At 43.6% G+C, this 15000-nt stretch overlaps 1 protein-coding gene across 3 annotated transcripts in view; it reads left to right on the top strand.

Annotated features, from left to right (window-relative positions):
- The window catches only part of LOC125025627 (mucin-17-like), a 49565-nt gene that overhangs the window by 33221 nt on the left and 1344 nt on the right, over window positions 1-15000 (top strand). For 2 of the 3 annotated variants that reach the window (XM_047613682.1, XM_047613683.1), the window contains exons 4-14: window positions 4391-8836; window positions 9287-9484; window positions 10521-10692; window positions 10827-11106; window positions 11479-11628; window positions 12271-12450; window positions 12623-12765; window positions 12999-13134; window positions 13239-13406; window positions 14128-14351; window positions 14497-14656. In XM_047613682.1, the coding sequence (XP_047469638.1) occupies window positions 4391-8836; window positions 9287-9484; window positions 10521-10692; window positions 10827-11106; window positions 11479-11628; window positions 12271-12450; window positions 12623-12765; window positions 12999-13134; window positions 13239-13406; window positions 14128-14351; window positions 14497-14656 (6257 nt within the window). The remainder of the gene's footprint in view (window positions 1-4390; window positions 8837-9286; window positions 9485-10520; window positions 10693-10826; window positions 11107-11478; window positions 11629-12270; window positions 12451-12622; window positions 12766-12998; window positions 13135-13238; window positions 13407-14127; window positions 14352-14496; window positions 14657-15000) is intronic. The other variant, XM_047613684.1, reaches the window with a different exon arrangement.

The raw sequence follows: 15000 nt of genomic DNA, 5'->3' as shown, positions 1-15000 counted from the left end.
TTATGATAGATCTATATGTTTTCGTTATAAATTCTGTTGAGAGAGATAAAAGAGGGGTTGATAGATAGAAAATCTTTTACAGAGATCAATATGGTGATTAGATACCATAGGTGATACTATAGAAATCTTGTTATCATAGAGTCACCTAGGGGTGATTATGAGACAAAGAGGGTTAGCTATATAGAAAAATGGGGTGCTATATGCGGATAAACTTTTGAGAGATATAATAATAGGTGAGCGATTAGAAAGAGAAAGAGCGAGAAAAGGAGAAGGAGAAAGAGAAGAGAGGAAGGTTGAGAGAGAGAGGAAAGGTTGAGAGCGAGAGGAGGAAGAAGGGTGAGCGAGAGAGAGAGAGATGAAGGGTTAAGAGAGAGAGCGAGAGAGGAAGGGTAATGAGAGAGAGCGAGAGAGAAGGTGGTTAAAAGAGAGAGAGAGATAGCGTGAGGGAGAGAAGGAGATAGAGGAGAGGAAGGTAAGGGTGAGAGAGAGAGAGTGATGGAGAGAGAGACGGGTGAGAGAGAAGAGAGAGAGAGGAAGGTTGAGCGAGCGAGAGCGCTGAAGGGTGAGAGAGAGAGAGCAGGAAGGGTGTATTGAGAGAGAGCGAGCGAGGACGGGGTGATAGGATGCGAGCGAGGTAAGGGTGATAGGATTTGAGAGAGAGAGAGGAGGGTTGAGAGAGATAGAAGGAGGAAGGGTGAGAGAGAGGAGAGAGCGGAAGGGAGAGCGAGAGAGATGAGAGGAAGGGTTGAGAGCAGAGCGGAGAGAGGAAGGAGTGAGGAGAGAGAGAGAGGAAGGCGTGAGAGGAGAGAGAGCGAGGACGGGTGAGCGAGATATACGAGAGGAAGGTTGGTGAGAGAGAGAGAGGAGAGGAAGTGTAGGGTGTGACTGGAGTACGAGAGAGATGACTGAGTGCTGAGGCGAGAGAGAGGACTGTGGGAGGGGAGAGAGAGAGAGATGAAGGGTGAGCGAGAAGAGGCTAGAGGAAGGGTGAGAGGAGAGAGAGAGGCAGGGTGCTGAGATAGAGATAGAGGAAGGGTGAGATAGAGACGCAGAGAGAGGAGTGGAGAGACGCGGAGAGCGAGAGCGGAATGTGCAGAGAGCGACGAGCGAGATGAAGGTGTTCTGAGAGGAGCCGAGAGAGAGGAAAGGGTGAGATAGAGAGAGATGAGAGGAAGGGTCGAGCCGAGAGAGAGAGAGGAAGGGTTGATTGAGAGAGAGAGGAGGAATGGTGAGAGAGATAGGAGCGGATGAGGAAGGGTGGAGAGAGAGAGAGAGAGGAAGGGTGAGAGAGGAGAGGAGAGAGGATAAGGGTGATGAGAGAGAACCAGAGGAGAGCGGAATAAAGGGTGGAGCGAGATAGGGAGAGAGGAAGGCGTTTGAGAGATGAGCGAGAGAGAGGAATTTGAAGAGAGCGAGAGCGAGAGTACAATGGTGATGAGAGAGAGAGATTGAGATGAAAGTTTAGATAAGGAGCGAGAGAGGGAAGGGTAGCGCCGAGAGAGAGAGAGGAAGGGTAGTGAGAGAGAGAGATTGAGAGAAGAGAGCGAGCGAGACGAGCGAGAGAGGACGGGTCTGATGTGATGAGCAGAGAGAGAGAGGAAGGGATGAGAGAGAGAGAGAGATCGAGACCGAGAGATGAGTGATCGAGAGAAGATGGAGAGAGGATGAGAGGAGAGAGAGAGAGGAAAAAGGAGTGAGAGAGAGAGAGACGAGAAGAGCGAGAGACGAGATAGATAGGAGAGAATAAAAAGTGGGTTAGAGAAGAAGATTAGAGAGGGGCGAGAGAGAGATAGAGAGTGTGAGCGAGGAAAAGGGTGAGAGTGAGCGACGAGGAGAGAAGGAGAGGGAGAGAGAGATGGAGAGAGAGGGAGAGAGTGAGGAGAGGGGAGAGATGGAGATTGTGAGAGAGGGATGAGAGAGGGGAGAGAGAGGAGAGTGAGATGAGAGAGAGGAGAGAGTGAGGGAGAGGAGGTGAGGAGAGAGGAGAGGGGTGGGAGGGAGTGGGGGGAGGGAGGGAGGGAGAGAGAAGAGGAGAAGAGAAGAGAAGAAAAGAGAAAGAGAAAGAAAAGGAGACTTATCGCAAACTGGATGAATTTAACCTCCACACGAACTGCTTCCCATCGCAATGAGCGAGGGTTAAACGCGCCTTTATCGCTCAGCCGATGTGAATTATGGGTGCCATTGTGCATACTTTATATTTTATTTATATACTGAATTAGGAGTTCGATCAAGCTTATCTGCCGCTTGTTTTAGTCTCCGTGCATACAGCGGCCGTTTACCCTGAACGCAGCTACACCTGTTCACCACCTGTGCGAAGGGTTACCTGACTTTCCTCAGTTCTTTCACCTCCACGGAAGAGGGAGAACAGAGCCGCCAGTCTCGCGTCCGCACGTGCATTTTTAGTCAGACAAAACACGAGGCGAGTGAGCATAGCCCTAGCGTCGTTCTGCAAGGGCTTCGGCACCCAGACGTGCTGTCACGGCATCAATTTGGCCATGAGAGGCGTGGGGATGATGACATCCATGCTGACATGTCGCAAGACGTGCCATCTGCTCGGATATTGGGCCCAATTGTGGTCATGGAACTCACCCGTGTCAGGATAGTTTATGCAGCACCTCTCATTTTCATGTATAGATAGCATGTGCTACATCCTATGGAGATACATGTTCATTATACAAACATATTACCGGTATAAGTTATTATGTTACTTGTCCCTAAGCTGCCGCTACCCTTTACCTTCCTCATCTATTAATCATGACCGAAAAATGTCCTCGTCCCTCTCCCTATCCCTGTCCCCCCTCCTCCCCCTTTCCCTCCTCCTTTTCCTCCTCTTTTCCCTCTCCCTCTCCCTCCCCCCTTTCCCTCTCCCTCCCCCCTTTCCCTCTCCCTCTCCCCCTCTCCCTCCCCCTTACCCTTACCCTTTCCCTCTCCCTCTCCTTCCTCTCCCTTTCCCTCTCCCTCCTCTCCCTTTCCCTTTCCCTCCCCTCCCCCCTCCCTCTTTCCATCCCCTCCCCGTCCCCCTCCCTCTTTCCATCCCCTCCCCGTCCCCCTTTCCCCCTCTCTCTCCCTCCCCCCTTTCCCACTCTCGCTCCCTCCTCTCCTCCCTTTCTCGCTCCTTCCCCCTCTCCCTTTCTCGCTCCTTCCCCCTCTCCCTTTCTCGCTCCCTCCCCCTCTCCCTCTCCCTTTCTTGCTCCCTCCCCTCTCCCCCTTCCCCTCCCCTTCTTGCTCCCTCCCCTCTCCCTCTCCCTTTCTTGCTCCCTCCCCTCTCCCTCTCCCTTTCTTGCTCCCTCCCCCTCTCCCTATCCCTCTCCCTTTCTTGCTCCCTCCCCCTCTCCCTATCCCTCTCCCTTTCTTGCTCCCTCCCCCTCTCCCTTTCTAGCTCCCTCCCCTCTCCCTCTCCCTCTCCTTTTCTTGCTCCCTCCCCTCTCCCTCTCACTTTCTTGCTCCCTCCCCCTCTCCCTCTCACTTTCTTGCTCCCTCCCCCTCTCCTCCCTCTCCCTCTCCCTATCTTGCTCCCTCCCCTCTCCCTCTCACTTTCTTGCTCCCTCCCCCTCTCCTCCCTCTCCCTCTCACTTTCTTGCTCCCTCCCCCTCTCCTCCCTCTCCCTCTCCCTATCTTGCTCCCTCCCCTCTCCCTCTCACTTTCTTGCTCCCTCCCCCTCTCCCTCTCCCTGCACTTCTCCCTTTCCCTCCCCCTACCCCCTCTCCCTTTCCCTTTCTCGCTCCCTCTTCCTCTCCCTTTATCGTTCCCTCCTCTCCCTCTCCTTTTCCCTCTCTCTCTCCCTCTCCCTTTCTAGCTCCCTCCCCCTCTCCCTTTCACCCTCTTCCTCTCCCTATCCCTCTCCCTCTCCCTCTCCCTTTCTTGCTCCTTCCCCCTCTCCCTCTCCCTCTCCCTCTCCTTTTCCCTTTCCCTCTCCATCTCCCCCTTCCTCTCCCTCTCCATCTCCTCCTTCCTCTCCCTCTCCATCTCCTCCTTCCTCTCCCTTTCCCTCCCCCTCTCCCTTTCCCTCCCCTCCCCCTTTCCCTCCCCTTCCCTCTCCCTCCCCCCCTTTCCCTCCCCTTCCCTCTCCCTCCCCCCCTTTCCCTCCCCTTCCCTCTCCCTCCCCCTTTCCCTCCTCCCCCTCTATCTCTCCTCCCTCTCCCTCTCCCTTTCTCGCTCCCTCCCTTTCCCCCCTTTCCCTCTCCCTCCCCCTCCCCTCCCCCTTTCCCTTTCCCTTTCCCTCTCCTTCTCCTTCTCCTTCTCTTTCTCCTTTTTCCTTTCTCACTCCCTCCCCCTCTCCCTTTCCCTCCCCCTCCCCCTTTCCCAGGGGGAGGGGGAGGGGGATTATGTTCCGTTTCTTCAATGTTTTTTGTGTATGATTTATTTTATCACTTAATATTTTTCTTTTCAGGAGTGAGAGGACAGTTGAGCATTGGAAGTGCAGACGCATTCCTTTCGGAAGACTTTGACTATAGCACTATTGTTCCGGAATCCACACAGTCACCTGAGCCTATGGTCTCTACTGTCTCACTTGTAGACGAAAGTCCTCTACCTGACTTTGAGGATGACGTAGCAGGAGGAGAGAGAACAGCCACGGTCTCTTCATTACCAGAGGGTGAAATTTCCAGTAAAATCGGAGCAGTAGAGTACTCTGATTTCCCATCAGACTTTAGCACGAAAATTCTTGAAGGAAAAGATGAGAATGCTTCTGAAGTAGTCCTCTCATCTTTGTCCCAGATTATTCCTTCAGAGGTGCTCTCTCCCACTTTGCTTGCATTAGAACCAACTGTGTTGGTTACAAGACCAACTGAAGCAGTTCGTGCTCTTGCTGACTCTGGTCTTGTATCACAAATAGTTTCTTCAGAGGAACCAATTTCTAGTACAGAAATTGAACCTTCTGAGTTGGTTAGCAGGCCAACTGAAGTGCTTCATACTCTTGCTGATTCAGAGATAATTTCTTCAGGAGTGCCAGTTCCTAGTGAACTTGCAGTTGAAACATCTGAGTTGATTAGTAGGCCAGTTGAGGCATCTCATGCTTTAATTGAGTCAAGTCATATGTCAGAGATAGATTCGTCTGGAGTACCAGCTTCCAGTGCAATTGCATTTGAACCATCAGAGTTGCTTATTAGACCAGATGCTCTTGTTGATTCTGCACATTTGTCAGAGGTAGAATCTTTAGGAGTGCCAGCTACATTGGAACCATCCGAGTTGGTTAGCAGGCCAACTGAAGCACTTCCTGCTTTTGCTGACTCAGAGATTATTTCTTCAGGTGTTCTGGCTACAAGTACACTTGCAGTTGAACCAACTGAGTTGGTTAGTAGGCTAGCTGAAGCAATTCATGCTTTTACTGATTCAAGCCATGTGTTAGACATAGATTCTTCAGGAGTACCAGCTTCCAGTCAACTTGCAGTTGAACCATCCATCTTGGTTAGAAGACCAGCTGGAGCAGTTCGTGTTCTTGCTGAACCTGATTCTGACTGGTTACCAAACTGGCCATCTGAGCTCCTAGACACTACTACAGAATCTTCGAGAACAGCAACAGTAGTATTCCCAACAGAGCCTGGACATACAGCCATATTAGCATCTGCTGCAGCTCCTTTTCTTGATGATGAGGGGACTGCATCAACTGTCATTCCTTCATATACAGTTACTAAAATCCCAGTGACACAGTATTTCTTTGATATAACATCTGTAGCACCTACCCCTGCACCAGGGCCACTCTTTGACCCCCAAGATTTTGTTACTCCAGGCTTTGATGCACCACTTGACACAACAGCTGATATGATCAGACCCACAGTTGATCTTGCCTCTAGCATACCTGAGCTGCAGTCAAGTGTCCTGATGATAGACACAAGTCAGCCATTTGTAACTCCTAAACTCCCACTTGAGGCAACATTATCTGCAGGGTCAGAGCTTGGGAGGCCAAGTGTGGAACCACCTGTTAATGTCTTGATATCCACAACATCCCCAACTCCAGCACTTACCTTGACCTCTACAAGAGTCCAGCCAGAAGAGGAGATTGAAGTGATTGACAATACCCTAGGAGAGGGTGACTTTGTTGATAGCACCACTTTGATTGTAGAAGCTGCAGAAGATGAAATCACAGGAGTTGAAACCACGGGACCACGACCATCTTTGGAGGAACAGCCAGAAGAGGATACAATTCATATCACCACATCCAGTGAGCTTCTCGTAGATGTTGCAGCCACTGAAAGTATGACTGCAGAATCTGAGGATAAGCATCCAGGTAGTACAGGTGAAGCATTGGCTACAGCCACACTTTTAGCCTTCACCACTCCTCCCTCTTCTCTGCCTGTAACAACTCCTGACGCAGAGGAAGTGACAACCAGCACACCTGTTGTTCGAGTTAGTGTGCAGCCAACACCCTTCTTCCGTACCTCACTGGTCACAGACTCCTCCAGGACCCCCTTGTGGATGCTTTTATCTAAGTCATCACCTTCGCCAACTGTAGATACACAGCAGACACGCACACGGCTTGCTTCTTCTTTAATTTCCAGTGCCCAGGGTCCTGACCTGGCAATTGCTTTGCCTTCTTCCACTACGCTTAAAAGTGAGACTCTTACTGCAACATTAGCAAGTTCTTCAGTTTCTGATTCAAGCTTTACTTCCCTTGAGAGTAGCCAGGTTCCCTCCGACTCCTCAGTCCTGTTAGCCACTGTGCCCTTAGATGAGACTACTTTTACTATTGCTGAAAGCACTGAGTCAGATGTAGAACAACCTGAGCTCACAACAACTATAGTTCTTGAAGACTCATTAGTCTCCTCTTCCTTGTTTGTTACCACAGAGGGAACAGTAATAGAACCTCCCAAACATAATATATCAAGTTATACCACAGTTGTAGCCCCTACTTTAGACTCTGCTGGAGTTGTCACTCAATTGCCTCCTGCCATACCCACATCTGAACCTCCTGTTCATATTGACACTGAAGAGCCTATCACACCAGCAAGAGTAGACATAGATGAAATTATTACAACCAGAAAGAGTGATGAACCCCAAATGAGTTCAGAGGGACCAACAGTTACTTCCATAGCAGTAGAAACTTTAGATTCTGCTCAAGCCAGTAGGCCCAGTAGTGAGATTAGTGCCACAGAAACAATAAGTCCTCCTGTGGAGAAACCTGATGTAGCACCAGAAGTTAGTGTAGCATCAGATGTAAGTGTAGCACCAGATACCAGTGTAGCACTGGATACTAGTGTAGCACCAGGTGCTAGTGTTGCACCGGATACTAGTGTAGCACCAGATGCTGTTGTAGCACCAGGTGCTAGTGTAGCACTGGATACTAGTGTAACACCAGGTGCTGTAGTAGCACCAGATGCCAGTGTAGCACCAGGCGCTAGTGTAGCACCGGATACTAGTGTAGCACCAGATGCTGTTGTAGCACCAGGTGCTAGTGTAGCACTGGATACTAGTGTAGCACCAGATACTGTTGTAGCACCAGATGCCAGTGTAGCACCAGGTGCTAGTGTAGCACTGGATACTAGTGTAACACCAGGTGCTGTAGTAGCACCAGATGCCAGTGTAGCACCAGGCGCTAGTGTAGCACCGGATACTAGTGTAGCACCAGGTGCTAGTGTTGCACTGGATACTAGTGTAGCACCAGATGCTATCACAGCACCAGATGCCAGTGTAGCACCAGATGCCAGTGTAGCACCAGGCGCTAGTGTAGCACCAGGCGCTAGTGTAGCACCGGATACTAGTGTAGCACCAGATGCTGTAGTAGCACCAGATGCCAGTGTAGCACCAGATGCCAGTGTAGCACCAGATGCCAGTGTAGCACCAGATGCCAGTGTAGCACCAGATGCCAGTGTAGCACCAGTTGTTAGTGTCACCTGGACTCCTGTGCTAGGACCAGCCGAAGATGAGCAGGAGGAGAAGGAGGATGCTTCCTTGATTGCAGCCCCAACTGAGCGACCCCAGACTACAACAGTACCTCCCATCTTAGCACCAGAGTTGACAGGTGGTTTTACTCCTATTATTAGTGAAATTAGTAAACCTAGTGAAGTAGTGCCTGAATCTAGTGACCTTCCACCTTTCAGTGAAATAGTTGAAAGCACTGCAGCTTTCCCTGCACAAACATCAAAGAGTATTGCTTTGCCAACACCAGAATCACCTTTGCCTGTAGTCACTACCAGCATTCAATATGACCACACAGAGAGAGTTATACCTAGTGACTATTCTACAGTAGATGAACTTTTGTCTAGTGTGATTCCCCAAGATAGCATAACTTTAATTGACAGACTGTCTAAGCCAGTTGAGTCATCATCAGTTCTGTATGAATCTACAACAGAGCCCCTGATTCCTTCATTTGATATTGTATCCTCCACTCTTATCCCCACATCTCTTTCTCCAGAAGACTATGCTTCCTTCATTGTTACAGACACAGTCAAAACTCCTGAGCCCCCTGTCATAATCTCAGAAAGACCTCTGCCTTCCCCAACTATCTCCTTAAAAGAAGTCTTGTTGACTTCACCTGATCCCTTTAAGAGTATGACCTTGGAATTTATTACTACTGCTATGGATACTGCCATAGTTAACACAACCTTGCCTTCTGTTTCTGCTTCTCCCAGTCCCCCGGTAGTCTCACCAGCTTTTCCAACATTACTAACAACTCTAACAGCAACAGACTCCTATGCTCCCCCTTCCTCACCTGCTGACCTTGAGACAGTCTTCCTGGCTCCCTCCCACTCCCCAATCAGTACCCCAGACTTACCTGCCCTGGTTGCCCCGACAGCCACAGAACCAGCTCTTGAAGACATTGCCACAGAAGTGTACCCACACCTAGATTCTGCTGCCATACCTGGAGAAGAAACTGCATCAGAGGAAGCAGTCAAGAAAGGTAGGTTTTCTTTTTTGCACACATATTTCAGACTTTGCAAGAAGGGTGCTGAAAATATTTGTATTTTGTTAACATTAATTGTCCTTTTAAAAGTAGATATTCCTTTTGTATTTATAAATACTTTAAGATGATTCACAATATGTAGACTTTGTTCGAGAATATATACTTGGAAGCCAAGAATATTTTATGGTATTTCTAAAGTTATTACTTTTATAATTCATCATACCCCTATCCCTCTGGTATCATGTCTAATTGGTTATACAGATGCACACGATATGAAAAATTTGCAATAGCAGAGCTTGAGAATTAATAGGAAATTTTCAAATTGGTCCATGGGCAGATGGTCTTTCCGTATCTTTTGTTATTATTTTCCTCTAACTCTGCCCCAGCAAGAAACATCTTTAACTAATGATGATCATTTCATTCTAACATCCCTCTTATTCCCTGCAGAAGAAACTGTGGATGCTCCAATGTCCTCTCCTCTGCCACCAGCCAGCCCCTCTCCACCCTTCACAACCATCACCACACCAACCATAACCACTACAAAGACCACTACAACCAAAGTTACAATACCTGCTTCTACCACCACCACCCAAATACCCACCACACCCCCGTCTGAAGTTAGCATCACCTTCATCATCCCAACTGGTATGTAAGGTAGACAAAGAGAGAAGGACAGAGATGAAACACATTGCCAAAAAATATATGGTTTAATAATTTCTTAACTTTTAAATTTAAGCATCCATTTAATATCACAACAACAATTATTACAATGAATAATGAAGGTATACCTCAACCCTTGTGTGTTGCTTGTATCTTGCATTTTAAAAATATTAGCCATTTAATTATAATACCAAAGCTTGTTTTAATGCTTGCAGTAAGAACTACTCTGAATCTGCTTCTTATGTGCTATTTCTCAATATTATGAAGTTCACCTTTTGTATTACAGCTTCATCACAGTGTTGCAGTACTTAGTTTGTCAATTTCATGCCAGAAATATATGAAGAACCCATTGAGTAGCAGTGATAGACAGACTTAAGTTGTTTTATGAAATGATTCAACATATATTGAAGCTTATTATTATTTTTTTGTGTGTTTTTTTTTATAATCCCATAATTTTATTGATGTAGGCAAATTGAGTTGATAAACTTGAGCCCAAGGCTAATCAGAAGCATTCTTATAATGTATTATGTGTCATATTTAAGTTATTCTACATTGATGTTAAATTTCTGTTTAAATTCCTTGACTCATAATCTCATTAAAAAAAAAATTATAACTACTCTGAAGTACAGGAACAGTTATGGTAAAAGTTGTTTCTAACACTATGATTGAAAACTGTATATGAAAGCATTGTTTTAGTTATACATTACTGTTATCCTTGGAGATGTTTACTGTGTTTCAGACTTTATATAAGAATTCTGTAATTTAGCATTATTAGATAATAGAATTACAAGCAAGCATTGAATTGATTTGAAATATCTTCTTGGTACTGATCTTTTCCTTTTGTTTTAAGACAGACAGATTAAGGAATAGAAAAGTAACATGCTCAATTAGGACATTGTTTGTATCTCAAAGGGTATAACATTTCCTTTAATTAGTTTACTAAATGTGATTAGCTATCTTAACTTTTCTTCTGAATTACGTTCCACTAATACCAATTAAACTGCTAATGCATAACACACAGAATCAATGCCAACTCTGACAACAATTGTGGAGCTCTCGAACGGAACCATGGTTGATCGTCCTATGCCCTATGTGAGGGCACGTGTGGGCTACAGCGGGCGAGAATTCTGCCAGCACAGGCACAATTTCAAGGCTCTGCTTGCAGAATGGATCAGCAGACACATGGAGGATGTGTTAGTGACTGCTTTTCTTATGTTTATACTTGCCTAGTTATGCACATATGATTAGTGGTGTAATAATATGATATATATGGATTTTTTCATAACTGAAATATAGATTTTGAAAATAATTATCTCTACCTCTACAGAGACGTGTCACCGCATGAGATCACATTCTTCAATATGCCTGATTGTAAGTCAATAAAGCCACTCACCGAGGATCACCTGAACCAATTTCCTGAAGACCCTACTGATCCTGACCAAGAGGCTGAGGATAAAATGAATGATATATATGACTCAGAAAAAATGACAGATGTCTATTTCTATGTCACTCGTTCTGGCAAGATTGATCCCTATTTAACAGAGCAGTTCCCACTTTTCCCAACTGAACTGGAGATCAGTGAAGAACTAGCATACCTGAAGTCAAAGGTTTGTTTCTCAATACTCTTCACCTTTCTAATGATTCCAGATAAGCCTTATTGGTGATTACTTCTGTGAATGTATCCCAATTGGGACATGCCTATGTTTATAGTTTTGTGATAGATAGATTCTGTAATAAAGATACCTTCTTTAGTCTTGTATCAATCATTATTTTGATAAGTGACTCTTATGCTAGTTTTATAGAATTGAAGAGTTTGGATCATATTCAGAGACTTTCTCATAAAAAAGCATTCTGTTCTGGTACTGTTTATTACATGTTTCAGTAGCTTATATCATATAAAGCTTAAGTCATATCAATTTTTAAGTATTATAGTTATTATAATGATAATCATCAATATATATGATGCATATATCTTACAGGTCACAGAGTTAGAACTTGTACGTCCAGATGGTACCACAAACTCCAATTTATTGTTAGAAGAAGAAGGAGCAGTTGGCACCTCTGTTATTGTTATTATTGTAATTTCTACATTAGTTGGGGCTGCCATCATCATAGCCCTCATTTTCTTTGTAAGTGTTCCTTTTTGAGATGTCTGTTATTTGGTTATGTCTAACATTTTAGATATAAATTATAGCTTTTGGTACAGTTCTGATTCTTCAACATGTAGTTTAAATTCTTTCCTGCAAGTTAAGATATTATCCAGTTATCTATTAGCCTTTTTCTTATCAATTTCATTTATCTGAGAGAACTTAGTGATTATTAACCTCTTAGATGTGGTTGCTTTGCTGCCTGCATGTGGCTCAAGATCTGGGCATTAGGCTTACTTGAGTGGGCACTTTCACGGAGGTGTGGTTTGTAGGTTGGTTGTGCATGAACACTCATATGCAGTGTCCACACTCCTTGGAGAGTCATATGTGTTACCCCTGCCTTGGGATGAAATTCTCATGATGGGATGTTTCCATGACCCTGACCCTCGGTAGAATTTTTCCATGACAGCATGTTCACTTCATGTCACATCACGTCACCAATTTTTTTCATGACATGGATCATCTGGATCCAAGGGGTTAAAAAAAGAATATGAAATTATATCATTTTCCCTAAATGTATTAAATATAAGGTTTGAGTACAGTATTACTGTATTCGTTTGCATGTGAAATACTTTTAATGGTTATGGTAAATGGAAGGTTTTTAACATAAGGACTCACTTCTAGATGCTTGTGAGGAAACGTGGTGCTGCCAATAATTACTACGGGAGACGATGTACACCAGTCAGCATGGATGCCTACAGCATGGACAGTGTCTCTGTTTATCATTCCTTTAGAAGGAAAAGCAAAAGACGTGCCTCAGGAAGATCCATCAAGTCATATCTTAATCAGGCCTTTGATGATCCAGTAAGATTTCAAGAAAGGTTTTGATGAAATCTGTTCTATGATTATTGGTTGATTTATTATTATCTTATATATTTTTCTGTAATATATTTGCCCTCTCGCCTTAACTATTTGGATATTTTAATGTTCTTTTATGATAAATTATGAACACAATTTTTCTCATGATAAACAACAGAATGGACCTTCACGGCCTCTGAACTTTGCTAAGCTTACTCACTTCATCTCTGATATTGATGGAGTTCATGAAGAGTTCTCTACAATCCCAGTCAATATGCCAAAATATGATGAACTACCAGCTGGTGTTGAAGATAAGAATAGGTTTGTAGGACTCCTTATTTCTATAAGTTATGTGTAAAGTTTGAATTTTATATTAGTTTTACAATTTCAGAATGTACTTAATATTTAGTTTAGTTGAGTGACGGATATCATACAATTTTTTGTAATGAATCCATAAAATACCAGCACTGACTACTTCAAAATATAATACTCATATATTTGGTAGCAAAGATCATGTTATATTTAATCTTTTCCCCTTTTCCTCCCCATACAAGGTATGCCAATGTCATTCCTGTGCCAGAAACACGAGTTATCCTCAAAACAGCAAAAGACTCTCCAACCTGTGAGTACATCAATGCCAACTATGTAAGAGGCTCAAGGAATGAGTCAAAGTACTACATTGCAACCCAGGTAAGGCACTGTGACCTCTGATTTCTAGATTTTTCTCAATTTTCTGGTTACAGTATTTCTGATAATGCCTAACTTGGCACACACTGATTACTCTTCACTTGCAGGCTCCACTAGATGACACAGTAGCGGACTTCTGGAAGATGGTTTGGGAACAAGAAACACGTGTGGTTGTTATGTTGACAGACTTTGTGGAAAAGGGCATTGACAAGTGTGCTGATTACCTTCCCCCTTCAGAAACATTAGATTGTCATAGGGTCTACGGTGAATTCCAGGTAGGTACTTTTATTGTCTGAATTAGAATGTTTGATGTGTTTTTGAATGACTAATGATTAGTCATGCTCTTGATTGTTATAAACTATATCAGTATTATTTAAGCAAGCTCTCTAAGGCATTCATTTTTCTCATCTATATATTTTAGTAATGTGTTTTTGATTATGAAATTTTTAAATTGAATTTTTTTTTTTTTTTTTTTTTTGCCATTATTTTAACCCAATGCCGCCGGGGAAAATGAACAAAAAATGGGGAAAATGCTGTGCCTATTTTCTATATTTTTTGTGAAATGTCTGCCCATAGATGGCTGTGCTAGTGCTTAGCCACAAAGGAGTCAATTAGAACACCCTGTGACCTTACCTGATTTGAATTGGTGGGAAAACTTATTTTTTACCAGTGCTATGAATATCGATGGTGTTATTTTTATTATAAACATTATAATTATTATAATGGTTATTATTAACATTAGTAACAGCAAAATAAGATAATGGAAAATATTTCGTAAATCAAAGAAAAGGGTAAATGGGCGAGACAGGCAGTACTCGTAACTGGCTCATTGGTGACTTAGTACAAGTGTAGCCGTCTATGTTTAAAAACAATCAAACAAGTACTCACAGTGGGCATAGCACGTATCTACTTGTCATACCTGTCGTCAAGGGGTTAAGAACTTTATAAGTATTTGTCACAGATTTTCAAACACTTTTAATATTTTCTTTTCTTTAGGTAACCCTCAAATCTCGTGACATGAAAGAAAAATTTGTGGTGTCTAATGTCCAACTGAAAAATCTAGAAAACAACCTGATCCGAGAAGTGGCCCACATGTGGTTCACTGGGTGGCCCACGGCCGGTGTTCCTAATGAGGAATCTGGTTTCATTTCCTTCATCCTTGAGGTCAGAAGGAACAGGAAGAAGCTTCGAGCCAAAGGACCTGTTGTGGTCCACTGCAGGTATTTTTTTCTCATTTTCATGAGCTACAGATATCATAATTTTGGTTTAATATTTTTAATAGATTGCCGAGTTGCACTTGAGTGGGAAAAGTATACATAGCAATGTGATGTCAATGTTGATATCAATGGTTTGTCCTTTCTTTAGTCCAGGGACAGGGCGCACTGGTACTTTCTTGTCCTGTGACATGGTGATGCGACAATTTGAAGATCAGAGAAATGTTGATGTTCCAAGGACAGTGTATTCTATAAGGAGGGACAGAGCTGGTGCAGTGCAGACGAAAGAACAGTATGCCTTTATCTACAGGGTAAGATCTTTATAAAGATAATAATACAAGTCTCTCTTATAGTATGCATATTTTTTAAAAATAGCAAAGTAGATTTGATCTTTTCTTTTTGTTTGTTCAGTAGATGTCTTGCATAATTGCTAATGAGGATATTATTACTTTGTTGATTATAATTTTCTATGACATATATGAGGTCATCAAACATTTTAGTTACTAATATGTCTAATATATATATATATATATATATATATATATATATATATATATATATATATGTATATATATATTTATATTTATATTTTTTATGTGTATATATATGTATATACACATATAGACAAACATACATATATTTATATATATGTATA

The sequence above is a fragment of the Penaeus chinensis genome, chromosome 5 (assembly GCF_019202785.1).
Source record: "Penaeus chinensis breed Huanghai No. 1 chromosome 5, ASM1920278v2, whole genome shotgun sequence".
In the NCBI taxonomy this organism is placed as follows: domain Eukaryota; kingdom Metazoa; phylum Arthropoda; class Malacostraca; order Decapoda; family Penaeidae; genus Penaeus; species Penaeus chinensis.
This window is presented reverse-complemented; position numbering and strand designations above follow the sequence as displayed.